Source organism: Epinephelus moara, chromosome 6, assembly GCF_006386435.1.
Source record: "Epinephelus moara isolate mb chromosome 6, YSFRI_EMoa_1.0, whole genome shotgun sequence".
NCBI lineage: Eukaryota > Metazoa > Chordata > Actinopteri > Perciformes > Serranidae > Epinephelus > Epinephelus moara.
Window position 1 is genome coordinate 43,593,184 of NC_065511.1, and position 23,428 is coordinate 43,616,611.

Here is a 23,428-nt window from a genome sequence, read left to right on the forward strand (position 1 = left end):
TGACATCTGATTGGCTAATCGCTAGACCCGCCCCCTACCCCGGCGTTCATTGGTCCGTCCATCGTTTGGACGAGATAAATCGCAAATTCATTGAAGTATGCCAGACCAGAGATGCAAGCCTACTCAGTTGAGTGGGCGGGGTCTATGGTCTGGAACCAGGCTAGGGAAGCTGCAGTTTATTAAAACCAGGTAAGAACGTCAAAGAAACAGCAGCTCACAAAGCATGAAAATAAAAAAACGGGGTATGAAATGGTCTATATTATATTTTATTATATTATATTATATTATATAGCATGCTGGCTGTGTTTTTAAAGGGTTTTCTGGTAAGTTAAGCAGTGTCTCATTAAAGCAGTTGGCTTTTAGGACACTGCTGTACAGATGGATTTTATTATCAATAACATGGACACAATTTTAAGTTTGTGCAGTTTCAAAAATCTGACCATTTTTTCAGGGCAGTTTTAAACCATGAAATCATTGTTTTTTACCTTTTTCTCAGCAGTAATCATTTCATTTCCTTGCTATTCTTCATCATAACAAATCATTTTAGGGTTGTTTCATCTATCCTCAAGTTGTACTGACCTATGATTGTTTCATGTGGAAGTTGCTGCAGTTAACAGTGTGAGCAAACAAACATGTACCAACCAGCAGTAAGCAGTGAATTAAGACATGCTGGTAAGAGCAGCCCTGCTGTAAACAGGAACCACAGAAGAAAAGAATGCGCTCTGTATTCCTGGGATGCCCAAATACTTCTGAAATGACACAGACGGCTTTTTAAGTGAAGCTACAGGAGTCACAAGGAATGTGGCTGTAAAGTGTCAACATGGGACAGAAACTGAAGCCTGACGGAGCTGCTGTCCTGAGGGTTTGGACCCCCGGGGCTCAGAGCGGATGTTTGTGGCTCTGTAGCATCATCAGAAGCAGATGGTCACAAGTTTCCATGCTGAAGGTCAGACAGGAAACAAGCTGACTGTAAACTACCCAGTGGCCTCAACATCCCAAAACTCATCATGTAGTTTTAGTCTTTGACCAGACGACTGGATTTGAAAGAGCAGAGCGAACACAAGAGCGGCTGGCTGCAGCTTGGTCACCATTAAGTCTTTATCATTCAGAGACTTTGACTACATCTGTGACAGTCTGCAGACACAAAGTTAGGATCCAGGAAGTAATGCTCTTTGATGCACTGGTTTTCATCTCTCATAAAGCTACAACATAAGCTCAACAAAACTGCATCTAAATTTACCCAGGAAGTTGCTGAATATCAGACAGAACAGTCAGCTCATTACACTCCACTTCCAGAATGAAACGGAGCCAACTCAAACTCAGTGGAGGTGGCGGGTTCAAAGATCTGGACCCAGGCGACCCAGGAAGCTCTGGACGGCTGGAATCAGCCTCCCTTTGATATTACTGTTAACGACCCTAAATCCCATCAGCAGGGAAAGAAGCAGACACAGACGTCTGAAGAGCGTCCCTGATCTCCTCCTGCTCACTCTCGGGTAAATGATATAAAAGTCAGCTGATGGGATGAATAAGCTGCTCACATTAATAAACTAGAATCACCTCCCTGTGGTTGTATGACTCCGTGCACCAGTCCAGTGTCTCTGACAGTCTCCATCCATGTCAGTGAAAACATGGATGCTTCACACACAGAAGATCTATACAATCAGCACAATTTCAAGATTAGAGTCACCAATTCAGTATCTGACCAAATGTCTCCCCTTCTGTTCCTGAGATATGACGTTAAAACATGATGATGTCACAGTCAAGCTGACCTTTGACCTTCATTATTTTATCCTGTTAGACATTTGTGTGAAGTTTGGTCAGAATTAGCGTATGAGTTCTTGACTTATGGCTAAAAACATATTTTGTGAGGTCACATTGACCTTTGACCACAGATTTCTAATAAGTTTATTTTTCAGTCAGATTGGACATTAGTGCCAAATTTGAAGAAAATGCCTTGATGTGTTCTTGACATATCATGTTCACAAGGATGGGACGGACCAACAGACGGATGGACAACGCGAAAACATAATGCTTCTGACCGCAGCTATCGGCGGCACAGATGCATAAAAAGCACATGTAGGCCGACACTGTGAGAGCTGATCTCCCAGCTGCATCACAGAGTCAGTTTGATGTCTCACCTCTGAGCCTCCCATCAGAGATCAGAGTGTTCGGCCTCTCAGGTTCCTTTGATATATTTCACAACTTCTATTTCACAAACTGGCAGTTAAAAGTTTCAGTTCTTAAATCAACAATGATGCAAACAGATGTTTAGCGGTCAAAGGTCACACGGTTACAATAGACTGGAGTGCTAAACATGAGTTTAACTTCACATCAACAGAGGAGCTGATCTGAGGAACAGTTATTTCTCAAACAGCCGGTTTTCTGTCGGACACGATCAGACTGTGTTTCCTTTTTACACAAACCAAACCTGCAGCTGTAAAACCAGCGTCACACTCCAAACTGCAGCGAGACAACGCTGATAACAGCACACCACGATGACATAATGAGAGGAGGCTACCTGCCAATTACAGGTAATAAATGATAAATGTTTTACAAGCAATAAAACGATAAATGTCTGTCTGCTGCCGGAGCATCTGGGTGCAGCTGTTTCTACTGTAAATTATGAAAGTCGCGGCTGAATTTGAGAGACTTCCTCTCAGGTATGTGAGAGTGTCTGTGTGGGCAGACTGAGCATACAGAGAGGTGCACAGGTGGAGCAAATAGCTCTGATATGAATCATATAGATTATGGTAGAGATACAGTACAGAGCAACGCCCTGTGACAACTGCAAAACTCAAAGTCTAAATCTCTTCTTTCAGCCCTGGGAGGAGACAAGTTTAACCTTCATGATGCACACTAGGGACTAGGATTAAAAAAATAAGAACGTATATTCAACCACTGAAGTCCATGTATTTTCCCATGGGTATCTGGAAGGTGTTGAAGTTAAATAAAGGTAATAAAATCATTGTTTCTTTTATAAAGACTTTATTAATTCTTTCAAATCTCTATCTGTTCATTTTAAAAAGTTAGCAAAATAGATTTTATCTGTCCTGTGTTCACAGGTTCAAAGAGTTTTCTAGGCTTCATGTAAACATTGTGAAAAACAAGTTTCAGTAAAAAATTATATTTTGCCAGTAAGATGAGATAAAAACTAAATTGTTTTCAGCTTTTACTGCCCCCACAGAAACATGTAAATATATACATTATCAGGTGCTTATAGAAGTGTTTCTAAAACTAAAGCTAAAAGATTTTGTTGCATAAAAATGACAGGTGTCACACACGGAACGATGAAGAGACGTTCTGCATTATAACGCATTTCTTTCAGATGATTCTGGACTTGAAAAAATCAGTCCAGTGTGTCAGATTCTACACCGATGACATTCAGCTCTACATCTCCACCACATCCATCACCACTGAAACTCACTCCACTCTGACCACCTGCCTCAATGACATCAGTTACTGAATACCAGCAAACCTTCTCAAACAGAACTGCAAAAAATCTGATATGATCATCATCGGTCCCAAATCCCTCATAAAACCTCTCATAAATTCTGTCTCATCATTGATAACGCCCACTCTGCGTTCCTCCACACACATCTGCAACCTCAGAGTTATTTTCGACACCAACCTCTCCTTTGAAAAACATGTCAGTCACTTCACCAGTACGCCTTCCTCCATCTGAAAAACATAGTTCTCCACTGTCAATTATTTTCCCCCTCTGCTGCTGAAACCCTTATCCACACCTTCATCACATCCAGAATCAACTACTGCTGCAGCATCTTTATCATCCAAAGTCCTAAAGACACTCCAGTACATCCAGATCTCTGCTGCTCGTCTGCTCCACTGCTACACTCCTTCCTGCAGTCTACACTCCTCTGATGGTGACATCCTGTCTCCACCACTCAGGACCAAACACTGGACCTAGGGTGGTCCCCTGTTTGATCTCTTCCTCTCCCAAACCAAACTGACCGGATGATTTAAACCAGTAAAATCGGTGAATAAAACAGTTTCCTCCCACAAAAAATTGTATGTTTTTCCATCGGTGCTTGTTGCGGAGGGACTTCTGACTACAGTAGCTGATGTGAAGACACGAAGACACAAAGATTCTTATTTTCAGGTGATTGTACACTAAAGAAGACACACTTATTACATTACATTTCATTTCTGCCAATACATCCTCCTAAATCTTACACACTAGAGAATCTGAAAGTGTTCTTGCTGCTGTAACCTGGAAATGTTTTGTATTTTAACTTGATAAATAATACAATATTGACCGTAATATATACTGATTGAATTACAACCCGTTTCTGACATCATATCCTCTGAATCCTCCACACTGGACCTTTGACGTACCTTTCCCCCCGCTGTCTCTAACTTGTGTGTGTGTGTGTGTGTGTGTCAGGACTGTTTATTCTGTGCTGAAGCCTGGTTCCTGTCGGACAGGTTACAGAGCTGGACTGTATCGTCTGTGCTGCTGCAGCTTGCATAACCTGCAGGCTTCCTGTTTGATAACAGCCAGCAGCACGAGGCTGTTTCCAGGACAGAGACAGAGCTGCAGAGAGCATCACTGACTCAGGATCAGCTGTCAGAGCTTTGTGATCTCTCACAGAGACGCTGCTGCTCTTTGTGTTGTTACACAGCAATCTGATGACCTCTAAAAAACAGCTGCTGATTTAGGAAACATCCACGCCTGCGCACAGAACCACGCAGGTCCACCACTGTCAAGTTACCAAAAATAACACTGTCACATTTCCAGGCGTGATTTTCAGAATAAAGTTGTGTGAACATCCTGTGGGTGTTACATGTCAGCCTGTGTTACACACTGCCAAGACGAACGTGCACGACCTTCTGTTTTTCCCTTATGTTTAGTCTGTATTTTAATTTTGAATGTTGTTTATACATTTGTAATGTGCTGTGTGTTCAAATGCTGAAAAAGCAATTAAAAGTTGAATCATACGAAAAATCATATTTTAAACAACTGGTGATGTTGCACATATTGTATATATTTCTTATTCTTATTTCTACGTTTATAAATATTGGGTTGTAAACTGTAGCATCACACACACATTTTTAAATCTTCAAACTTAACATACTAGGTTTTTTCCACTGTATTGTGGCATAAAGCACATATTTTTATATGTTTACACATTTAACATACTCGGCACATTATATTTGCTTAAAATTCCTAATTATTTAACTACTACTGTTGACACCGTAGCGTAGTGCACATATTTAATTCTTATTTCATATGTTTATATCCTTTGTATGTCTTATTTCTACTTCTATAATTCTTTACTTTACACAAGAGTGACTGTAACGTATCACATCACAATTTACCCCCGGGGATTAATAAAGAATTTCTGATTCTGATTGCTGAATATCAGACACACAAAATTAATTTTCTTTTATATTTTACCAACTAAAGTGTAGATGTTAGCGTACTACATGGTACAATAACACTTGAAAATGATGAGCAAAGTTTCAGGGATGCACTGTAATGTTGGCACCGCATTGGCATTGGCCAATATCGTCTTTAAAATGAACTATAAGAATCAGCCAACATGTTTTTTTCTTATTTTGGACGATAAATAAATATTACATACGTTAAAATGTATGTATTTCATGTCTCCATCTGCTGGTGGGCCGTCATGATAAGAGCATGTATGTATAATTAATTCCACTACAGAAGAGACTTGATGATCACTAAAATTAGGTGGAGAAAATTGAAATATCGGCCAAATAAATTGTTACATATCGGCATATCGGATATCGGCAAAAAACAATCCAATACCATGTTGCTTGGCCCAGAGTACCTTGCTGCTAACTTATAACACTCCTGCCGAAATTAAAAATTCAAAAGGATCCTAATCGTTACATAAATTGCTGACAACAGCTTCTCCACACGTGTTTACTGTCACAGGGATCGCGCTTTTATTTTGAAGGTAGAACTTTCTCACTTCCTGTTTCTTGTTTCATGTGCCCCCGGTGATCTTGACGCAGCACGAGGGTCTGTTTTTATTCACCATCTCTATGATCCGGGTTGTTCTGTTCTCACAAACCATCTCTATGATCCGGGTTGTTCTGTTCTCACAAACCATCTCTATGATCCGGGTTTTTGTATTTACACTCATGATCCGGGTTTCTGTGTTCACACTCACCATCTCAATGATCCGGGTCTTCTTTCCCGCTCGCTTCTTCTTGGCGACGATGTACTGGGCCAGCACCACGCCGCCGAACAGGGCGCAGACGCTCGCGCTTGCCGCGGCTCCGACCTTCACCACGGCCGTCCTGTCCATGACGGCTCCGCTGCTGCTCCACCGACCTGCCGCCGCCCGCAGAGTCCCGTCCTGCCGCTCTGCCGGTCCTGCCTCCCGTCAACCGGTGCACACCCACAGACAAAGATCCCCCGTGCTGGACGAGACCACTCACTCTGTGCGAGTTTAATAGTCGGAGGAGGATGATAAACAGCGAGGCGAAAAATACTGTAGAAAATTATTAAAAGTTAACAGTTAAATAAATCAGCATAAAGAATGACATGTTACACGACTTTAATTCAGTTCAGCCGTTAAAACCAGACCGTCATTTGTAGGCTAACGTTACGTTACTTAGCAACAACACATATGCTAGCACACTTGTTATATAAGCTAACATTAAAGGCCCATTGTTTCAAAACGTAATTTTAAATTAAACTCACCTTATTGTCTCTGAGTTATGCGCTCTTTTTGTGTTTTTAAAGTTTAAAACTAAAGTTGAGCTCCCTCTCTGCCGGGCTGTGTCCCGTCCCGTCCTCCACCAGCTCGTTGTCTTTTTCTTCTTCGGCTGTAATGGCGGTTTGCAAACCAGCTTTCAGGTGCACTACCGCCACCTACTGGACTGGATATAACATAAACAAAATGAAATAAAACAAAATAATGAAATAATGAAATAAAATAAAAATAAGAAAAAAAATAAAACAAAATAATGAAATAAAATAAAATAATGAAATAAAATGAAATAAAACAAAAATGATAAAATAAACTAAAACAAAATAATAAAATAAAATAAAATAATGAAATAAAATAAAATAATAAAATAGAATAAAACAAAAAAGAATAAGATAGTAAAATGAAATAAAATAAAACAAAATCTTAAATAAGACAAAACAAAATAAAACAAAACAAAATAATAGAATAAGATAAAACAAAATAAAACAAAATAATAAAATGAAATAAAACAAACAAAACAAAATAAAATATCTCAATTATTCCTGTTAAACAATTAAATAGAAGCTTCTGTACATTCCCTGACGTCTCTCCTCGTAGATTCCCTGATGTAATACTGTGCTTTTCTTCAGTTAGTCTTGTTATTACCTCCTGTCTTTCTTCATCATATTTGTTGCAATCCATTAGTCCATGTGTTTGACTGTTTCCAGTTTATGACAGAGTGTACATCATCCAGTACTTCCCTATTCTATGTCCTACACTGCAAATTATTTCCAGGAAATTACAATATTTAACCGTAATACTTCACAATAAATTACACCATTATCACCTCACAGGCTTTTACCGTAATATTTAGCCAAATTCAGAATTTTATTGTGAAATTCATGAAGGTAAATGAAGTAATTTTACAGGAGCATACTGCTAAATCTCAGTAATATGCAGCCATAAGTACAGTGAGATCACAGTATACAGCTGTTATTACACTATAATTTACTTTAAAAATGTCACAGTAACTTACTGTGAAAGTGATGCAGCCAGTAGCCAGTAATTTAGTGTAAATGTACATTCATTCAGTTAATTAAATTCATTCTTTACCACACTGCTTTTTCAAGAGGTTTGCTGTTTCTATAGATATCAGTAGGTTTTCATCAGTTGATTCCTCACAGCTGTTTGATTGGTGTGAAAAACATTCTTGTGTTTTTTCCCCAAATAAATAAAACTTGAACGCAACAAATCATCACCTTATTCCGTAGTTTTGATTTTCCCACAGACACATGAACACATATTTAGACCAACACGCAGCAGGAGGAGTGATGTTAGACATTTAACACCCTCTACTACAAACAGGAAAGTGTGCCAGTTCTGTACTACAGAGTGAGGCATCTGTCTAATAGACGATCTTTGTCAACTGTTTTCAGTTTGGTCTCTGACATCACTGACTGCTCCTCCATGTAGAGTGTGAAAATCCTCCAATATTTACCACCACAATATCGAAGTAGATGCTTCCAACTTTAAAGTTATGATCCTGAGAAAGAGATGAAGGATGAAAACAGGAGATATAAAAGATCAGCTGAGGACATGTTTCCAAGAAGAGACAACTGTCCTGCTGATGATGTTTTATACTTTTGCATATCTGCCTGAAAATGTGTCACAGAAAACTGTTGAACTACTTCTTTGCTCCTTTTTTTTTTTTTAAACAAAGAGACCGTGGTATTTATGTTTATTTGTTTAGTGGTTAAACTGACACAAGCAACTGAGCTGAGGTACACACTATACACTTGACACTATACACGAGACACTATACACGAGACACTAGACACGAGACACTAGACACTAGACACATATTTGCTGCTGCAAATTAGTTGTACATAAATTCAATTTCTAGGTCCTTCATATACAGAGACTTAATGCAGCTGAAGTCCACGTCAGGTTGAAGCAAAGAATCTAAAAATGAGATCCAGGTCATTTCATCGACTCAAGTCTGCAGATAAACTTTCAGGTTTTTCAAAACAGTCACTTTCAAATAAATAAAAAACACATATTCACAAAAACTTATATTTCCTGTAACTGTGTAAATCCTGCTTCACTTCACATCATTTAAAAGAACAGTCAGGACTTTAAAAACACCCACAGACTGATATTATCTGCAGTGCTTCTCATTTTAATACCAACAGAATTAAAGTTTAGCTGAACCTTTTCTGAGCAGTGTGTCAATGTTCACGTCGGCTCTTGATGTGACTCTACAGCAGCTTTGATGTCGGCCATGTGTAATTTAATGTAACCTCACTATCAGCAGGCAGTGAACACGTCATACATATTTTATTACTGTCCTCTGAAAGGTGTGTTTGTCTTTTCAGATGTTGATAAAACAGACTCAGTATCAGCAGGCATTTTAAACTGGATGAATTTAAATATCTTTATCATTTCACCTGGAGAACCATAAAGTATAAAAGTGGTATGAAGTTAATCTGCCTGAGAGCTGGTGTTACATATGAAGAATACATTGTGAGAGAACTGGTCCAGTCTCAGTGTTTCTCTTTCTGCAGGTGACTCTCTGTAGCTTGAATACTTAATACTCTTTGACGGTGTCTGTTGGTCATATCTGGTGTTTAGTGAATCTGAACTGACCCTTTAAAACACCAAAGTCACAGGACAACACAAACCAACTGTTAGAGGCAGCGGTAGATCAGCAGCTCCTGAGTTCAGCAATATTAGAAGAGGTGAGAGCGATATAACAGCTTCAGTTTCCTGCTGGAAATCAGTCTGACGTTAAGGTAAAGCTGTTATAATATTCTAAATGCAGCATGAACTTAAACTGATATTGATGTTTTTGAGGCTAAAACACATTTTGTGGCTGACGTGTCCACAGCAGTACATTGCTTTGTTTCCGGCCTGCTTCTCTGAACTGGTGGCGTGCCGATGTGGTGATAGTCAGTCAGTCAGCAAACAGCTGCCTACTTTCACATCCTTCAGATATGGAGGGACATGAGGTTTCATTTGGAGCAGTGTTTGTGTCCACCTGAACTTAAGTCCAAGATTCACTAATTTTGGTCTCTACAGTCTCTGAGGAAATTATGCATCTCTTTAGCTGCTACATGCTCCACTCTGTTGACCAGATAGTCTCTGAGTCTGTCTGCTGGGACAGGAAGTGTACACTGGGTTTGTCAGAGTCTGCTGAAAACAGCTGCTGCTGAATAAGAGGTGGATGAGAGGGTGACACTTAACTGTAACATGAATGTGCCGTAAAAGCAAAACTATGACCTAAAAGATAATTTGCTTGACCTCTGAAGCGGTCTGCAGTTTTGAACAGACACATGACAAATATCACACACACACTGGAGAAGTCAGAGAAAAAGAGTAATAATATTTATTGTATTAACCGCAGTCATGCAGTTTGACACGAGACATACAGAACATCTTAAAACCAGAATACTAAAAAGAAAAATGAAGCTAATTTAAGTTTTTACAAATGATGTCAGGAGGCATCAAGAGAGGAGATCTAAAGCCTTGAAGAGGGTGTGTGAAGGTGTGTGTGTGTGTGTGTGTGTGTGTGTGTGTGTGTGTGTGTGTGTGTGAGCGGAGGGGCTGATAATGAGTCTTGTGACTGCTGTGCGGTGGCGAGGACGCAGTGTTGAGTCAATATGAGGCGTAAAAAGCTCTTTTGTCTGAAAATAAATAAGAGCAGCATCTCGGTGCTGTCTGAGCCACACGTCACGTGATGGGAGCGAGTTCCTCCACACGACTGATGAAGAGTTACATGAGACAGAGTTCCTTAATATTCTCCAGTCCTTCAGTACAGTTTGACTGTGTGACTGGGTTTGTACGAGTGGACAGTGTCACTGAGCTGGGAGACACCAGAGACAGATACTGAACCACATACAAATAAAACTAACTTCTGAAGACCTGGCAGAGGGTGGGTCAGTTTTTTCTGGTAGGTTTGGTTAGGTTAGGTGCAGGTATTCTTAAAAGAGAAATGAATTGTTATCAATTTATTTTCTATATTTCTTTCCATCACTGCAAACATAAAAACTCCTTTTTATAGGACAGCTGAACTTGTGTCAGATTTTTCATTTCACACAGTTTTAAGTGACATTATCTGCTTTGAGTGGAGAATTTTCTAAAAACCAACCATATCATGAAATGAGGGAATTATCAGTGTTTCATTGTCTGATTTATTTAACTTCTATTAAAGTGAAATGTTGTGATCTTTTCGTCTCACTTTTGTTCAGACTTATTGGGGAAGAACGAGCTTCACGTGGAACACCTGTCTGATCTAACGCTCCCACCACAGTGCGGTCTTCTTCATCATCACCATCCTCCTCAGAAGTGCGTGTGCTGACAGGAGCTACTCCACGGGCCGAATGCCTTTGGCCTCCTCCAGCTTCCTCAGGGTCTCGTCCCACTGAGTGAACTGCTTGGACAGCAGGAACATCTGCCAATCAGAGGTCAGGGGTCAGTGGGAGGAGCTTTGTACCAGCAGCAGTTTGTTATCAAGAGGTCGACGGACACCAGACAAAACCTGAGCAGCGATCTGAGTCTAAAGTTCTCTGATTTTCCATTAAAACTTCAAGATCATTTTAGGCAAACTACTGAAATGTCGCTAAAAAGAAATGTGAATCAGAGGCGTTTCCATCAACTGGTTTGGAGCAAATAAACTAGACTTTGGTCAGAAGTTGGTGATATAAACCATTGATTCCCAACCATTTTCCTTCAGGGGACCCTTCTCTATCACTGAGTAAACTGACTAAGTGGCATCTTTTATGGATGTTCAATATCATATTCAGTGACTGACAAACTGTACAATTAACCCAAATGCCAACTGCTTGTCTTTCTTGTCATTTCTTAACAAGTTGCTCATTATTTAAGTATTTACATGTCATTATTTCATGTCTTTTATCCCCAAAGAGATAAGACAGTACAAGAAGTTTGTAGTTACATGAAATGTAGAAATTTTGAAAACTTTAACAGTTTTTTATGCGTTACAATTTATCTTGCGGGAATTTTTAGTTTGCTGAAATTAAAAAAACAAGTCACAGACACATCTTGCGAAAAGAAAAGTGTACCATTTTGTTGTATTCTTCAAAAAGCCTCTTCACTTCCTGGGACTGAGCCTCACTTTGGTCCTGTGGACAAGACAAACATGGAGGAGTGAACAGATCAAACCTGTCCAGAGACAGACACGATGACGCAGGAGGAGAAACAGAAAGATGGAGGTGGGGGTTACCTGCTCTTTGATGTGAATCTGTGACAGACGCTGCAGCTTGGTGGCGTGTTCTGGAACATCTGTGAGCAACAGAGACACACGGTTAACACAGAGGCTTGAGAGGGGAAAGAGCAGCTGTACAACACCACTGTAAACCCTACATCACTGAATCAACAGGCTGAAAGTCCAAATAAATACATAAGTTACATTCATTGGTCTCTAACACATGACAGAATTATGTTTACAGCTGACAGTATAATCATGGTTGAACACTGCCAGAAGTGAAACAGGAGCTGTAGCATGAAGTCAGGGACTCATGTGGAGCTGCAGAAACACACGTCTAATATTTTATATCCAACCAATGTGGGCTAAAAACACTGGCTATGAAATTACAATCCAATAACAACACTAGCCTAAACAATGTAAACTGATGTTGTCACAATAAATGACGTGCTGTGAATGTGCAACAGTATCACTGTCACATGGTCAGAATGCTGCGTGGATGGAAACACATCCAAAGAAAAGGTACTTAAAGCACCACTGTTGTATTAGAAGTGGCGGATACTGAAGGTTGTGCTGACGGTATTTTGGATATGGAAAAACAACAAAGTCATTTCTAAGATGAACTGAACTTTACTTTTTCATTTCCAGGCTTTAATTTCATACAGAACTACACACATTGACACCTTTCAGCAGCAGACAGTAAAGTCCTGGATCTCAGACCTCCTTTCAGCAAATGAACACATTATTTGATAGATTCAGCTGTAAAAAAAGACAACAAGCAAATCTGTCCAACAAATTTCATCTAAATCCATCTTTAAATTTTAGGACACTGTCAAACAGCAGAAAAAATGAGCTAATTCCTATTTTGCTGTCAGAGGTAAAGTCACAGAGCAGATGTTTCTTTGCTGACTGTCCTCTCAGGTGAGACTCACCTCTGATGTAGGTGCTGTCCAACAGTGGCTGCAAGGTGCTGACCTGCTCCAGCAAAGCAGCCTGGGAAAGCAGGAAGTCCTCCTCTTTGCAGACAAACACAGCAGCATCACAGTCAGTACTCAATCAGATGTGAGTTGCTCCTTTAGTCTTCTACCATAAAATAATTCTTGTTTATGTGATACCTTAAATATTAAACACTGAGCTTTACACGTATCGCCTTGAACATTAGAACTTTAGAGACAATTTGGCTTCATATAGAATAAACACATAATAAAAGTAACTCTCTGAGATCAATGTGACTGCAGTCGTACATAGATGTTATGTTGTATTTTTCTGCCCCAGGGTCCTGCTGCTTCTTACCGGCAAGAATGAACTCCAGCTTCATGGCATCAGGTACAGTGATGTGATCAGTGAACTGGGGGTCCAGGTACTTCAGCAGGTCCTCAACTGCACCACAACACCAATAATTATGATTAAAGACTCACCAAAATCAGTCCAAAATCTGACTATGGAAAAATTCCTGCAAGCACTGTAATGAAATACATGCACTCTGCAGCACTTTGTCATCTTATGTCAGGATTTTGATTTCTTTAATGTAATGCAGATGTGTGAATGACATTAGCTTTTCAAATATTTCAATACTGAGGGGTCCTGGTCATCAAACTGTTACAACAGATACATCACAGTGTGTGTCTCACTCTTCTTGTGCAGGATCTTCACTCGTTCTCTCTTGTTGGCTGTGTTTGTCAGACCTGCCTGGATCCTGGCCAAAGACTCGGCACACTGCAGGACAGAGGACATTAATTTGATTTAAAGTTATCGATTAACAACAGTATAGGCAAGGCATTACATTACATTAGAGTGTCTAGCAACAACACAATGATATAGTCTCTTTAATTTGGGCACTTTCTTCTCTGATTTGCCCTCTGTGTCGTGCCTTTAAGAGCTGGAGGTTTACTACTGTCAAAGGATTTGCAATAAGCAGGCAAAACATGACCATTTGGTTATTCACACTCACAGTATCAAAATTTTCATGCTCATCCTGAGTACAGCTCGAATGAGCATTTTTTGCTACTAGTTAAAAATGCTTTTTACACCTGTACTTTAAAGTTAACTTCAGTCAACTATCAGAAACATAGAAATACTTTTTCAGCAGGACACTGAGCAACTGGCCCTTTCTCCACCCCTGCAACTACAACATCCTCCAGGAAACAAATGCTCCTTTGTAAGTTAAGTCTTCATCACATCATATGATGCTCTGGTGAGACGCCCCACTCAGCTGCTTAAAAAGGATTGTAACTCAACACTTTAAACTTGCTTCAGATAGGAAAGAAATGGCAGTCTTATTTTTGGTTTTTGTTACAGAACACAGATGGGCGTCTTTAAATTATGTTTCATCAGACAACAGTCCACAACCCAACAATACGCGAAGTACAATTACCACAGAGCATTTGATGAGATGAGACTTTATTACTCCCACAACGTGGAAATTCACACGTCACAGCAGCTCAAGAGTCAGAAGCCAGATACACAAAGCAAAAAAGTGACTGAGTGTTAAAAAGGATAAAATATTTCAAAAATACAAACTATAGAAAATAAAATAAAATGATACACTATGTACACCTCTAACATATACAGATACTGTGTGTCCATAGTTGATAGTTACACAGGATCACTGATATACACACATGGTGTGTAGTATAGTGACTGTCAAGATATAGAAATATAGCCTGTAAATATCATTGCACAGTTTGCAATTGTATAAACATGTGTCACAGCATACATATAAAGAATGTGGATAATTACGAGGTGAAAATAGTGCAGATTAGCTGCTGCAGTAACAGTAAAAATCAGGCATTCAGGTCTAAAATTAGGCTCAGTTTTTATATCTCACTTTTAATCGTTTTTTACATACTGCACTGCTGATTATTTTCCACACCGTAATAAACTAAAAGACAGTTATGATGTCATAACTGTCAGCTAGCTAATGTTAACCAACTTGCTATCTTTGCAATTAACGTTAGCCGCCTTAACGCTAAAATAGCTAACCAGCTAACACAGCTAACCCAGCGGCAGTTAAGGTGGTAAATAAACATAGTCTAATTAATACTGTCTGTAACAATTTATATTAAATCATGTTGGTGTCTATCTGATGTGCACAAACTAAAAAGGGCGTTCACTCAGTGACAGAGCCATCGTTAGCTCCGCTAGGCTAACAGCTAGCTAGCTAGCTAGCTAGCTAACAAACATTATTCTGAACGAACCTTGACGGGTTTTCCACTTTTGTTTCTCCTCTCGCCGTATAAACGACCCTCCAGCGCCTGAAGACGCATCTCCAGATTATCCACCTCTAGTTTTTTATCCATTCTTGAAGCTACCGGTGGACACAACAGAAACCAGACAGCCTCGTCACATACGAGCCGCGTCGCACGTTGATGACGTCTCCGCAATCTGTTCACAAACACGTAGAGATTTTTGTGACGATATAAAACCTACAGGCTGGTCAAAATACATTAGGTACTTGCTACATAAACTTAATTTTGCATTTAATTTAAAAATGTCAATAATTTTATAAACATCGTTAAGTTTTAAATGTTTGCTGTTGTTGTTGTTGCAGTACACCGATCTGACCGCTGAGTGTCGCTGTTTTGCGGTGAGCGGGTTTTTTCAGCTGTTTTCCGGTGACAGCAGGGGAATGACAACATCGAGTCACGGCCCTCCTTCCATTCAAGCCGACTGCTACACATCGACTAAAGTAAGATTTCCTCACGTATCACCGTCTCTTCCTCGCACACAACACGATTCTGTTTGTGGACAATAACAACGACACACAGGCAGCACGCGCATTTGTTTATTATAAACATTTCTTTGCTGTGTTTTCACGAGCTAAGTTAGCTTAGCTAGCCTTCAAGCTAACGTCAGTTTCTGCATAACATCTGCGCAGTTTGACAGGTTTGGAGTTAGTTTGGGAGTCTAGCAGGCGAGTCGCTGTCTCCTCCTGGTTTATAACTTAGTAATAACTCCCCTAACGATCTGATAAAGACATATGCGGCTTGTTGGAAGCTTAATAACCAGAGTCAATGTGGTGCTAGCTTCTGTTTCACTGCCCTCTTCATTGTGGTTTTTAGGGTTCGTGTTGCTAAAAGTTTCATTCATGCTCTCCTGTGTGTTTTGCTGTGTTGTTGACAGCAGGAAGTTGTCTGCTGCTGAACTTCTGGGTCTGTGTTTGGGGGATTTATTCTGTATGTGCCGCTGGGAGCAGCAGCAGCAGCATGGCAGATGACAAGGACGTGTTGAGAGACGTTTGGTTCGGCCGGATCCCGACCTGCTTCACCCTGAACCAGGATGAGGTCACTGAGAGAGAGGCCGAGCCCTACTATGTAAGTCTTACTGTCCGTCTTCACATGGCTCTAACACCTGAGGCCAGACCTGACTGTTGCTTTTACCCGCCATCAGTGCTGAGACACTCACCTCCATGCTTCCTGGATCTGAGCCCACAGCTCTGTGTCTAACAGGAGTGTGTGTGAATGAATACAGAGACACAAAAAGCTGTATCCTGTGTATTTCATCAGCAGGGTGTACATTGTAAACCTAAATTTGCTCACTTAACTTAAATGTTTTTTGGAGACAGCTTACACTCAAAACCTTTAGCTTAGTACAAGACAGTAACACAAAAGTTTTGGGCACACCAGACAAAAAATAAAAATGTGCCACATGATCCTTGTCTGGCAGGAATTTATCATTTAATAAATAAAGTTCTGTCGGGCTCACAAGGGATGAGTTTTTGTGTCAAGTGAACATAAGGTTTTTATGTCATTTTGACAATCAGAGGCATTTGTGTAAACTTGACATTAAAATATTGTGTCATGGATGGACTGGGCCTCACAGTGTATGTGAGTGATTAATAGTAGCGGTGTAATTAGCCATTCATTTATCACATCATTGCTGTCCTCTGTGCTCTCTGTCAGTCTGGTAGCTGCTCTTATTGAACAGTGGTCAGAGGAGAAAGGAGCTTTTCACTCACAGCGTGCTGCTTCAGCACAAACAACGCCACACAGTACTCCCTTGTACTTAAAATCTGAAAACATGCCTGCACATTCATTATTGATGAAAAGAAGAGCTGTTGTCTTTAGCGTGGTTCATTGTAGTGTATCACAGGGTGTTAAAAGCACACTGCAGCTAATGTGCACCTTCAAATCAAAAATAAGTGTCTGAGATTTACTGGCAAAAAAATAAATGGCTTTTTTGCATCACATTTACATCAGTTTCAGTACATTTCATTGAATTCAAACTTAAGGATGAGACCAGAGCAAGATTTGAACCAAAATTATATTCATATAATGATCAACTGTTCAAGCCAGAAAACAACTCGAGATGGCTTGATCTCAGAATTCTGCTGTAGTATTTGTTTTTAGATGTACTTGAGGATCAAACATAAAAGCACATTTGAAGGTTTTGTAAACCTGGTGGATTCTCAATCATTGTGATCAACTTAAACGTCCTCCTCAGACTCCTCACTTGCTTCACCCTCAGTCACCCTCTTCTTTGCAGACCAGTGGTAAGTGATAGTTAAGTGGATCAGCTCATGTCCTATATGATAAACAGTGTCACGTAACTAGGAGTGCTTGAAATGGTCAGTTTTGCTACAGACGCGTTTAAGTACACATCACAGTTTGTGCGCATCTGTGTGTGTTTCTGTGACGGCCCTGCTGCTCAGACAGACAGACAGACAGACAGACAGAGGAGCGACAGAGCAATGTGCCTGTAGTTTATGACACCAAAGTCAGGTTGGGATTCTCAGCATAGTTTTTTCTTACATGACTATTTTGGTACAAACATTCCCTCGCCAGTATGTTGGATAGCCCTTTGAGATTTACTCACCAAACAAAAAAATCTACCTACATTTGACACTTGGTGGGTGTTAATATCAGACCCTGTGTAAAATTCACATCAGAATCTGTGTATGTGGAGACTGGAAAACTGAAGACCCCACAGAGCAGGTTGAAGAAAGCCTCAGCATTATTCTAATTTTTCAGTAAACACATAGCACAGCCACTTTAACTACAAACACTCTGCTTGCAGCTCTTCACCACACTGATGTAGTCAGCCTGTTACTGATGGTGTAGAAATGATCTAATTTTTTATATAATAATTAATAACATGTCTCTTCGTGTCTCCCGTCGGCTCTCTCAGCTGCTGTTACCCAGGGTGAGCTACCTGACTCTGGTCACAGACAAAGTGAAGAAACACTTCCATAAAGTCATGAGGGCCGAGGACGTGGAGGAGATGTGGTTCGAGTACGAAGGGACGCCACTGAAATGGTAAGAGAGCGGTCGCTTAGATAGTTTCTCTCAGGGGAAACAAAGATGGTGGATTTTTGAATGTGTTACCTTGTGTCCCTGGTTGTTCGTTATTGCAGCCTGTAAGCCAAATGTATGTTAGTGTAAAGTTCGTTCAGAGGAAACTTTGTGAATTGAGACTTGAATCCTGATAGAAAGAAAATGACGTGCTTTTCAGTCTGAAGATGACAGCTGATGATGTAAATCAGATTGTTGCTTAAATAATGAGGCGATTGAACGTGTATCAATACCTGTTTGTTTTCCCAGAAGACAAGCTGTCTTTTAAACATCATATCAAGTGTTCTTGGTTTCTATCAGAGAAACAAATGCTGTGTCTCTTTTGGCGCGAATGAAAAACTGGTTGATTCTGGTGTCATTTTATATCTGCATGCAAATTCATACTGCCTGAAAATTCAGTGAACCGTGCTGCGCTGTGATTTGTCTCTGACTCAGGTTTCCACACATCCTGACAGTTAGTATGAGAAAGTTGGTTTGTCTTCTCTATACAGCTGTAGAACAGAACTCTGGTACACTTTTCTTTATGAGGCCATCGAACATGAACTGCCTCCTTATTTATGTTCTCTACTGACTGTAAAACTGTCAGTAGCTGCAGCCTTTGCTCACGTAGACAGCTTATGTACGTCACTCCCTAAATCTGCACTGTCTTTGGTGAAAGTGCTTTTAAAGTTTTGCTCCCTCGTCTTGATTTCAGCTACAGAGTCTCCTTAAAGTAGATTCTGTTATAAACATGGGAGATTTTACAACAGGATTAAAGACCTTTTGACCACTGACTGCGCATGAATGGTTACTGAATGCTGCTAATTGTAATTGTGGTAAACTGGCTGTTGGGTTTAAGTCTGTTGTTTGTTTCTTATGGGTGAGTTGTAATGCTGTTGGTTTAATCTTGTTACTGTGTGTTTTTAATCTGTTTATTCTTTTATGTGAAATTCTTTATGCTGCCTTCTCGGCCAGGACTCCCTTGAAAAAGAGATTTTGAATCTCACTGGTACCATTCCTGGTTAAAAAAAAGGTTAAATAAAAAGAGCAGTTTATTGTATTTATATATCAGAATCTCATTATTTTCTTATTATTCATACCAGAGGTGTAAGGTAGTTTCAATGGAGCCAGGTGCATGCTATTTTGACAGACCCTAGCGCACACTGTCATGCACATGTCATTTCGTCACATGATCAGAGACTCTACGCTGGATAACATCAACATATATATTACCAAGCAATTATGATTGCATATCTTTATTTGACAAAAACACCAAAGAAAAAAAGAAATTATGAATTTAATTTAACAATTTTAATGGGTGATTTATAATGATAGAATAAGCATATAATTTTGTTACAGATGACTGTTGACTATTTTACAAAAAAGAGAAAATAATCATGGCAGAGATGTGTTTGTCTTTTTCAGCTGCATTATATCAAATGGCTGTTTTTAAAGGGGAACTAATGTTTTTTCAACCTGGGCCCTATTTTCCGATCTCCTTTTGTCTAAATGAGTGATAGGATGTTCAATATGTGACATGTCTCCAGTATGAAGCTAGGGCTGACCTGCCTGCAGCCCGTGAGCGTGCGCTATATTAAATAATAGGGCGCTCAGACAGCGTCAAACAACGTCAAAATACGTCCACTAAAAGTGCATTTTTTTCACACAGATAGGCTCGGATTGTTAGTATAATTATCTGACAACATAACGGAAAGGAGAAATGAACGTCTGTGTTTACCTTTAGCTGGATTCAGACATGTTCCTCTGCCTGTTGCTGCTCCCTCTCTCTCCTCGTCCGCTCTTCAGTTTCAATGAGCTCTGCGTCCGTGTACTCCATGTTCAAATAAATACGGGAGTAGTCAAAATGCACTTTTAGTGGACGTATTTTGACGTTGTTTGACGCTGTCTGAGTGCCCTATTATTTAATATAGCTCACGCTCAGGGGCTGCAGGCAGGTCAGCCCTAGCTTCATACTGGAGACATGTCACATATTGAACATCCTATCACTCATTTAGACAAAAGGAGATCTGAAAATAGGGCCCAGGTTGAAAAAAACATTAGCTCCCCTTTAATTTCTGAGAGTTCTTATTTGAACACAGGCAGATTTTGAAGGTGGCCATCACTTAAAAGGACCCATACTCCCCTTAACACATGGTTGGAGGGCCTGCTCTCTTTATGGGCCCCCTCACCTCATGGGCCCCAGTGCAGCAGCACTGCCTGCGCTGTCTATGTTTACAGCTTTGATACATACACAGTTTTATTTTTGCTGATTGTAGAACTTGTAGACATTTCCTCAAATAAAATACCTGTGGGTTTATCCAACTATCTGCTTTAAAATCTGCATAGGAAAATGGCTTGTTAAAAATAAGTGATCCCCGAACTATTACAATCTGTTTTGTGGGATGTTTAGTCTCCTCCTCGTTTGTGTACCTTGTTCTACTGCCTCAAGTAAACATCCACATTCTCCTGCAAATGTCACAGTCAGATCCATAGCAGTGTGTTCACACCACCTCCAGCTCCGAGGCCACTCAGAAGTCTCAGCTGGTCTGGACCATGAGCACCTACTTAGTTTATTATCTGCACGTCTGTTGAGATCAGCATCACATTAAGTTCACAGACTGCAGGCACAAAGTTCAGCCACAAGGTGTCAGTACTGCAGCACAGATGATGAGCCTGGTTGACAGCGTCAGCAAATCTCCAGTAATATGGGTAAAATACTTTTTAATGAATAAGTTACAGATATCACTTCTGATATCCTTTTAATTGTTTGTTATCATGTGTAAATATCAGTAATGTTTGCTGGTTTCAGCCTCTTAAATGTGACGTGCTGCTGTGAAATTTCTTTATTAACGGGATAAACCCCTTGAGATGCAACATCTCATTTGCTGCTTTTCTTGACTCATTGGAAATTGTAGATTCTTTGTAAACATGTAATGGGAGTTTGTCCTCAGTTTTGACATTCTGTAAATAACCGATTAGGTACAAACTGTGTGGTGGAATTTAGGGGAACTCGAACTAAATGACTAACAGTTAGTGAGTGTGATTGACCATGAAAATATCTTAAATACACTCATTTGATCTGACGCTGCGATAAGGAAAGCATCTCGTCCCTGTTGACAGAAACACAGGAAATGACAAATAGAAATGCTTGAGTGAAATGTAAACTGTCTCCTGAAGTTTAAACTTCCAGAGAAAAGCAAACGCAACAACATCGGAAGACGACAAAAAACTGACACCAATTCTACTTGTCCCCTTGAATCTCTCAATAAGTCACATTAAGCTCAGCAGTCATTTTAGTACATTTGCTAATGACGGTTTGTTGGTCAGGTCAAACACTGAGTGATACGTTTGAGGTTTCCTAAATGGACGCACAGTGTTGAGGTTTGGGCAGATAAAACTATGTGATACTGGTGATTAGTTCAAAGACTTTCCCAAGGAATAATGGGAGTGTCTCGGTCTGGGGAACTGAACTCATTCTCGTCTGTGATGTTGAGTCAAGGTTTTCACGGGTAACGTTATTTCCTGTTTGTGTTTCCCGGTTCCAGGCACTATCCAATTGGAGTTCTGTTTGACTTCCACGCGTCCAACACTGTCTTACCCTGGAGCATCACTGTGCACTTTAAGGTGAGAGTCAACCACAGAGTGTGTGTCCATGCACAGTGTCCACAATACTGTGTCTCTGTATATTCTATCTGTATATCGAATGCAGTATAGACAATATGGAATATACAGTTGGCATTTTCATTGACCTGAAAAAAAGCATTCGACACAACTGAGCATAGACTTTTAATGAACAAGTTAGAAAAATATGGAATAAGAGGGATAGCACATAAATGGATCAATAACTACCTTGAAAATAGACATCAATATGTTCAAATTCACAATAACAAGTCTGACCTGCTGCAGGTTGTATGTGGGGTTCCACAAGGATCGGTACTGGGTCCAAAATTATTCATATTGTACATAAATGATATTTGTAATGTGTCCAAATTGTTAAATTTTGTCGTGTTTGCAGACAATACTAACTTGTTTTGTTCTGGTAAAAACCTTGAATGGCTGCTGGATACAGTGGAAACGGAATTAGATATTTTAAAACATTGGTTCAGTGTCAATAAATTGTCATTGAATGTAAATAAAACCAAATATGTAATCTTTGGAAATCGTAAAGTCAATAAAAAGGTTCAAATCATGATAGATAAAATTGAAATAGAAAGAGTTTACGAGAATAAATTTGTGGGAGTTGTCATTGACCATAAATTATGTTGGAAACCGCATATAGATTATATTAAAAAGAAAATATCAAAGTCTTTCGCAATCTTGTATAAAGCAAAAGAAATTCTTAATACAAATTCATTACAAACATTGTATTATTCCTTCATACTACCATACATTACTTACTGTGTGGAGGTTTGGGGGAAATCATACAAAACAATCACTATTCCAATTCTTTTGCTTCAGAAAAGAGCGACCAGAGTTATAAACAGAGCTGATTATCGGGAACCAATAAACAAATTATTTATACATTGTCACATGCTCAAATTCAGTGAACTTGTAGATTTCAAAATATCACTGTTGATGTTCAAGGCATATAATAATCTGCTGCCACACTGTATCCAGAAGTTGTTTCAGAAAAGACAAAGTGTGTATGAACTGAGAGGAAGCTGCATGTTCACAAAAACAAAGAACAGAACGAATGTCAAACCAAGATGTCTTTCAGTTTATGGGGTTAATCTGTGGAATGCCTTGGAAATGTAAATTAAAGAGTGAAGTAATATTTAAAAAAATATTGAAGAATCGTTTGCTCATCAAGTAAATATAATGTGTGAGTGTATTTGTAAGTGTCTGAGTTTGAATTGATAATAGGTCCATGTAAAAGTATATTTAATGTTTTCTTTTTTGGCTCTACTGCTCTGTATACAGTTATGTAGGAGCTGACAGAAACTGATTATAAAAGGGTAGGCGTAATAAGCTAAGCTTCAGCCTACACCTTTTCGGTCTCGTTTTATTTGTTTGTTTGTATTTTGATGTAGTGCTATATTAGCTTTGACTTCAGGTTTATTTGTTGTTTTCTTTTCTTCTTTGTTGTATTTGAGTCCATATTTTGAAAATGACCGAAATAAAATAAACTAAACTAAACTACAGTTTGTGTTCAACTGTAGTCGTAAATTTGAGGGCAAATTCAGAGCGGATGAGTTGCTGCACACAGTTCTCAATATGGAAGTGGCTGAGCAGGTGGCCGGCAGTTTGCTGCA

The 23,428-nt window shown here is 39.6% G+C and overlaps 3 protein-coding genes across 6 annotated transcripts in view; 1 reads left to right on the forward strand and 2 right to left on the reverse strand.

Annotated features, from left to right (window-relative positions):
• nt5c3a (5'-nucleotidase, cytosolic IIIA) overlaps positions 1-6,835 on the reverse strand; it is a 25,361-nt gene extending 18,526 nt beyond the window's left edge. Inside the window, exons 1-2 of one of the 2 annotated variants that reach the window (XM_050046015.1) lie at positions 6,695-6,835; positions 6,159-6,482 (exon numbers count right to left, since the gene is read on the reverse strand). In XM_050046015.1, the coding sequence (XP_049901972.1) occupies positions 6,159-6,296 (138 nt within the window). In that variant the 5' untranslated portion in view covers positions 6,297-6,482; positions 6,695-6,835. The remainder of the gene's footprint in view (positions 1-6,158; positions 6,483-6,694) is intronic. The other variant, XM_050046016.1, reaches the window with a different exon arrangement.
• Positions 6,836-10,045: 3,210 nt separating this feature from the next.
• dctn3 (dynactin 3 (p22)) lies at positions 10,046-15,280 on the reverse strand. Its single transcript, XM_050046032.1, has 7 exons — positions 15,105-15,280; positions 13,539-13,623; positions 13,201-13,287; positions 12,840-12,923; positions 11,926-11,984; positions 11,765-11,824; positions 10,046-11,133 (listed from the first exon to the last, which is right to left on the reverse strand). Exons 1-7 carry the CDS (start codon positions 15,204-15,206, stop codon positions 11,047-11,049), a joined length of 564 nt encoding a protein of 187 aa, XP_049901989.1. The 5' UTR covers positions 15,207-15,280; the 3' UTR covers positions 10,046-11,046.
• A 223-nt stretch (positions 15,281-15,503) lies between these two features.
• Positions 15,504-23,428, forward strand: part of atg5 (ATG5 autophagy related 5 homolog (S. cerevisiae)) — a 53,222-nt gene continuing 45,297 nt past the window's right edge. The window contains exons 1-4 of one of the 3 annotated variants that reach the window (XM_050046022.1): positions 15,504-15,595; positions 16,030-16,220; positions 18,034-18,161; positions 21,722-21,800. In XM_050046022.1, the coding sequence (XP_049901979.1) occupies positions 16,113-16,220; positions 18,034-18,161; positions 21,722-21,800 (315 nt within the window). In that variant the 5' untranslated portion in view covers positions 15,504-15,595; positions 16,030-16,112. The remainder of the gene's footprint in view (positions 15,596-16,029; positions 16,221-18,033; positions 18,162-21,721; positions 21,801-23,428) is intronic. The other 2 variants (XM_050046024.1, XM_050046023.1) reach the window with 2 other exon arrangements.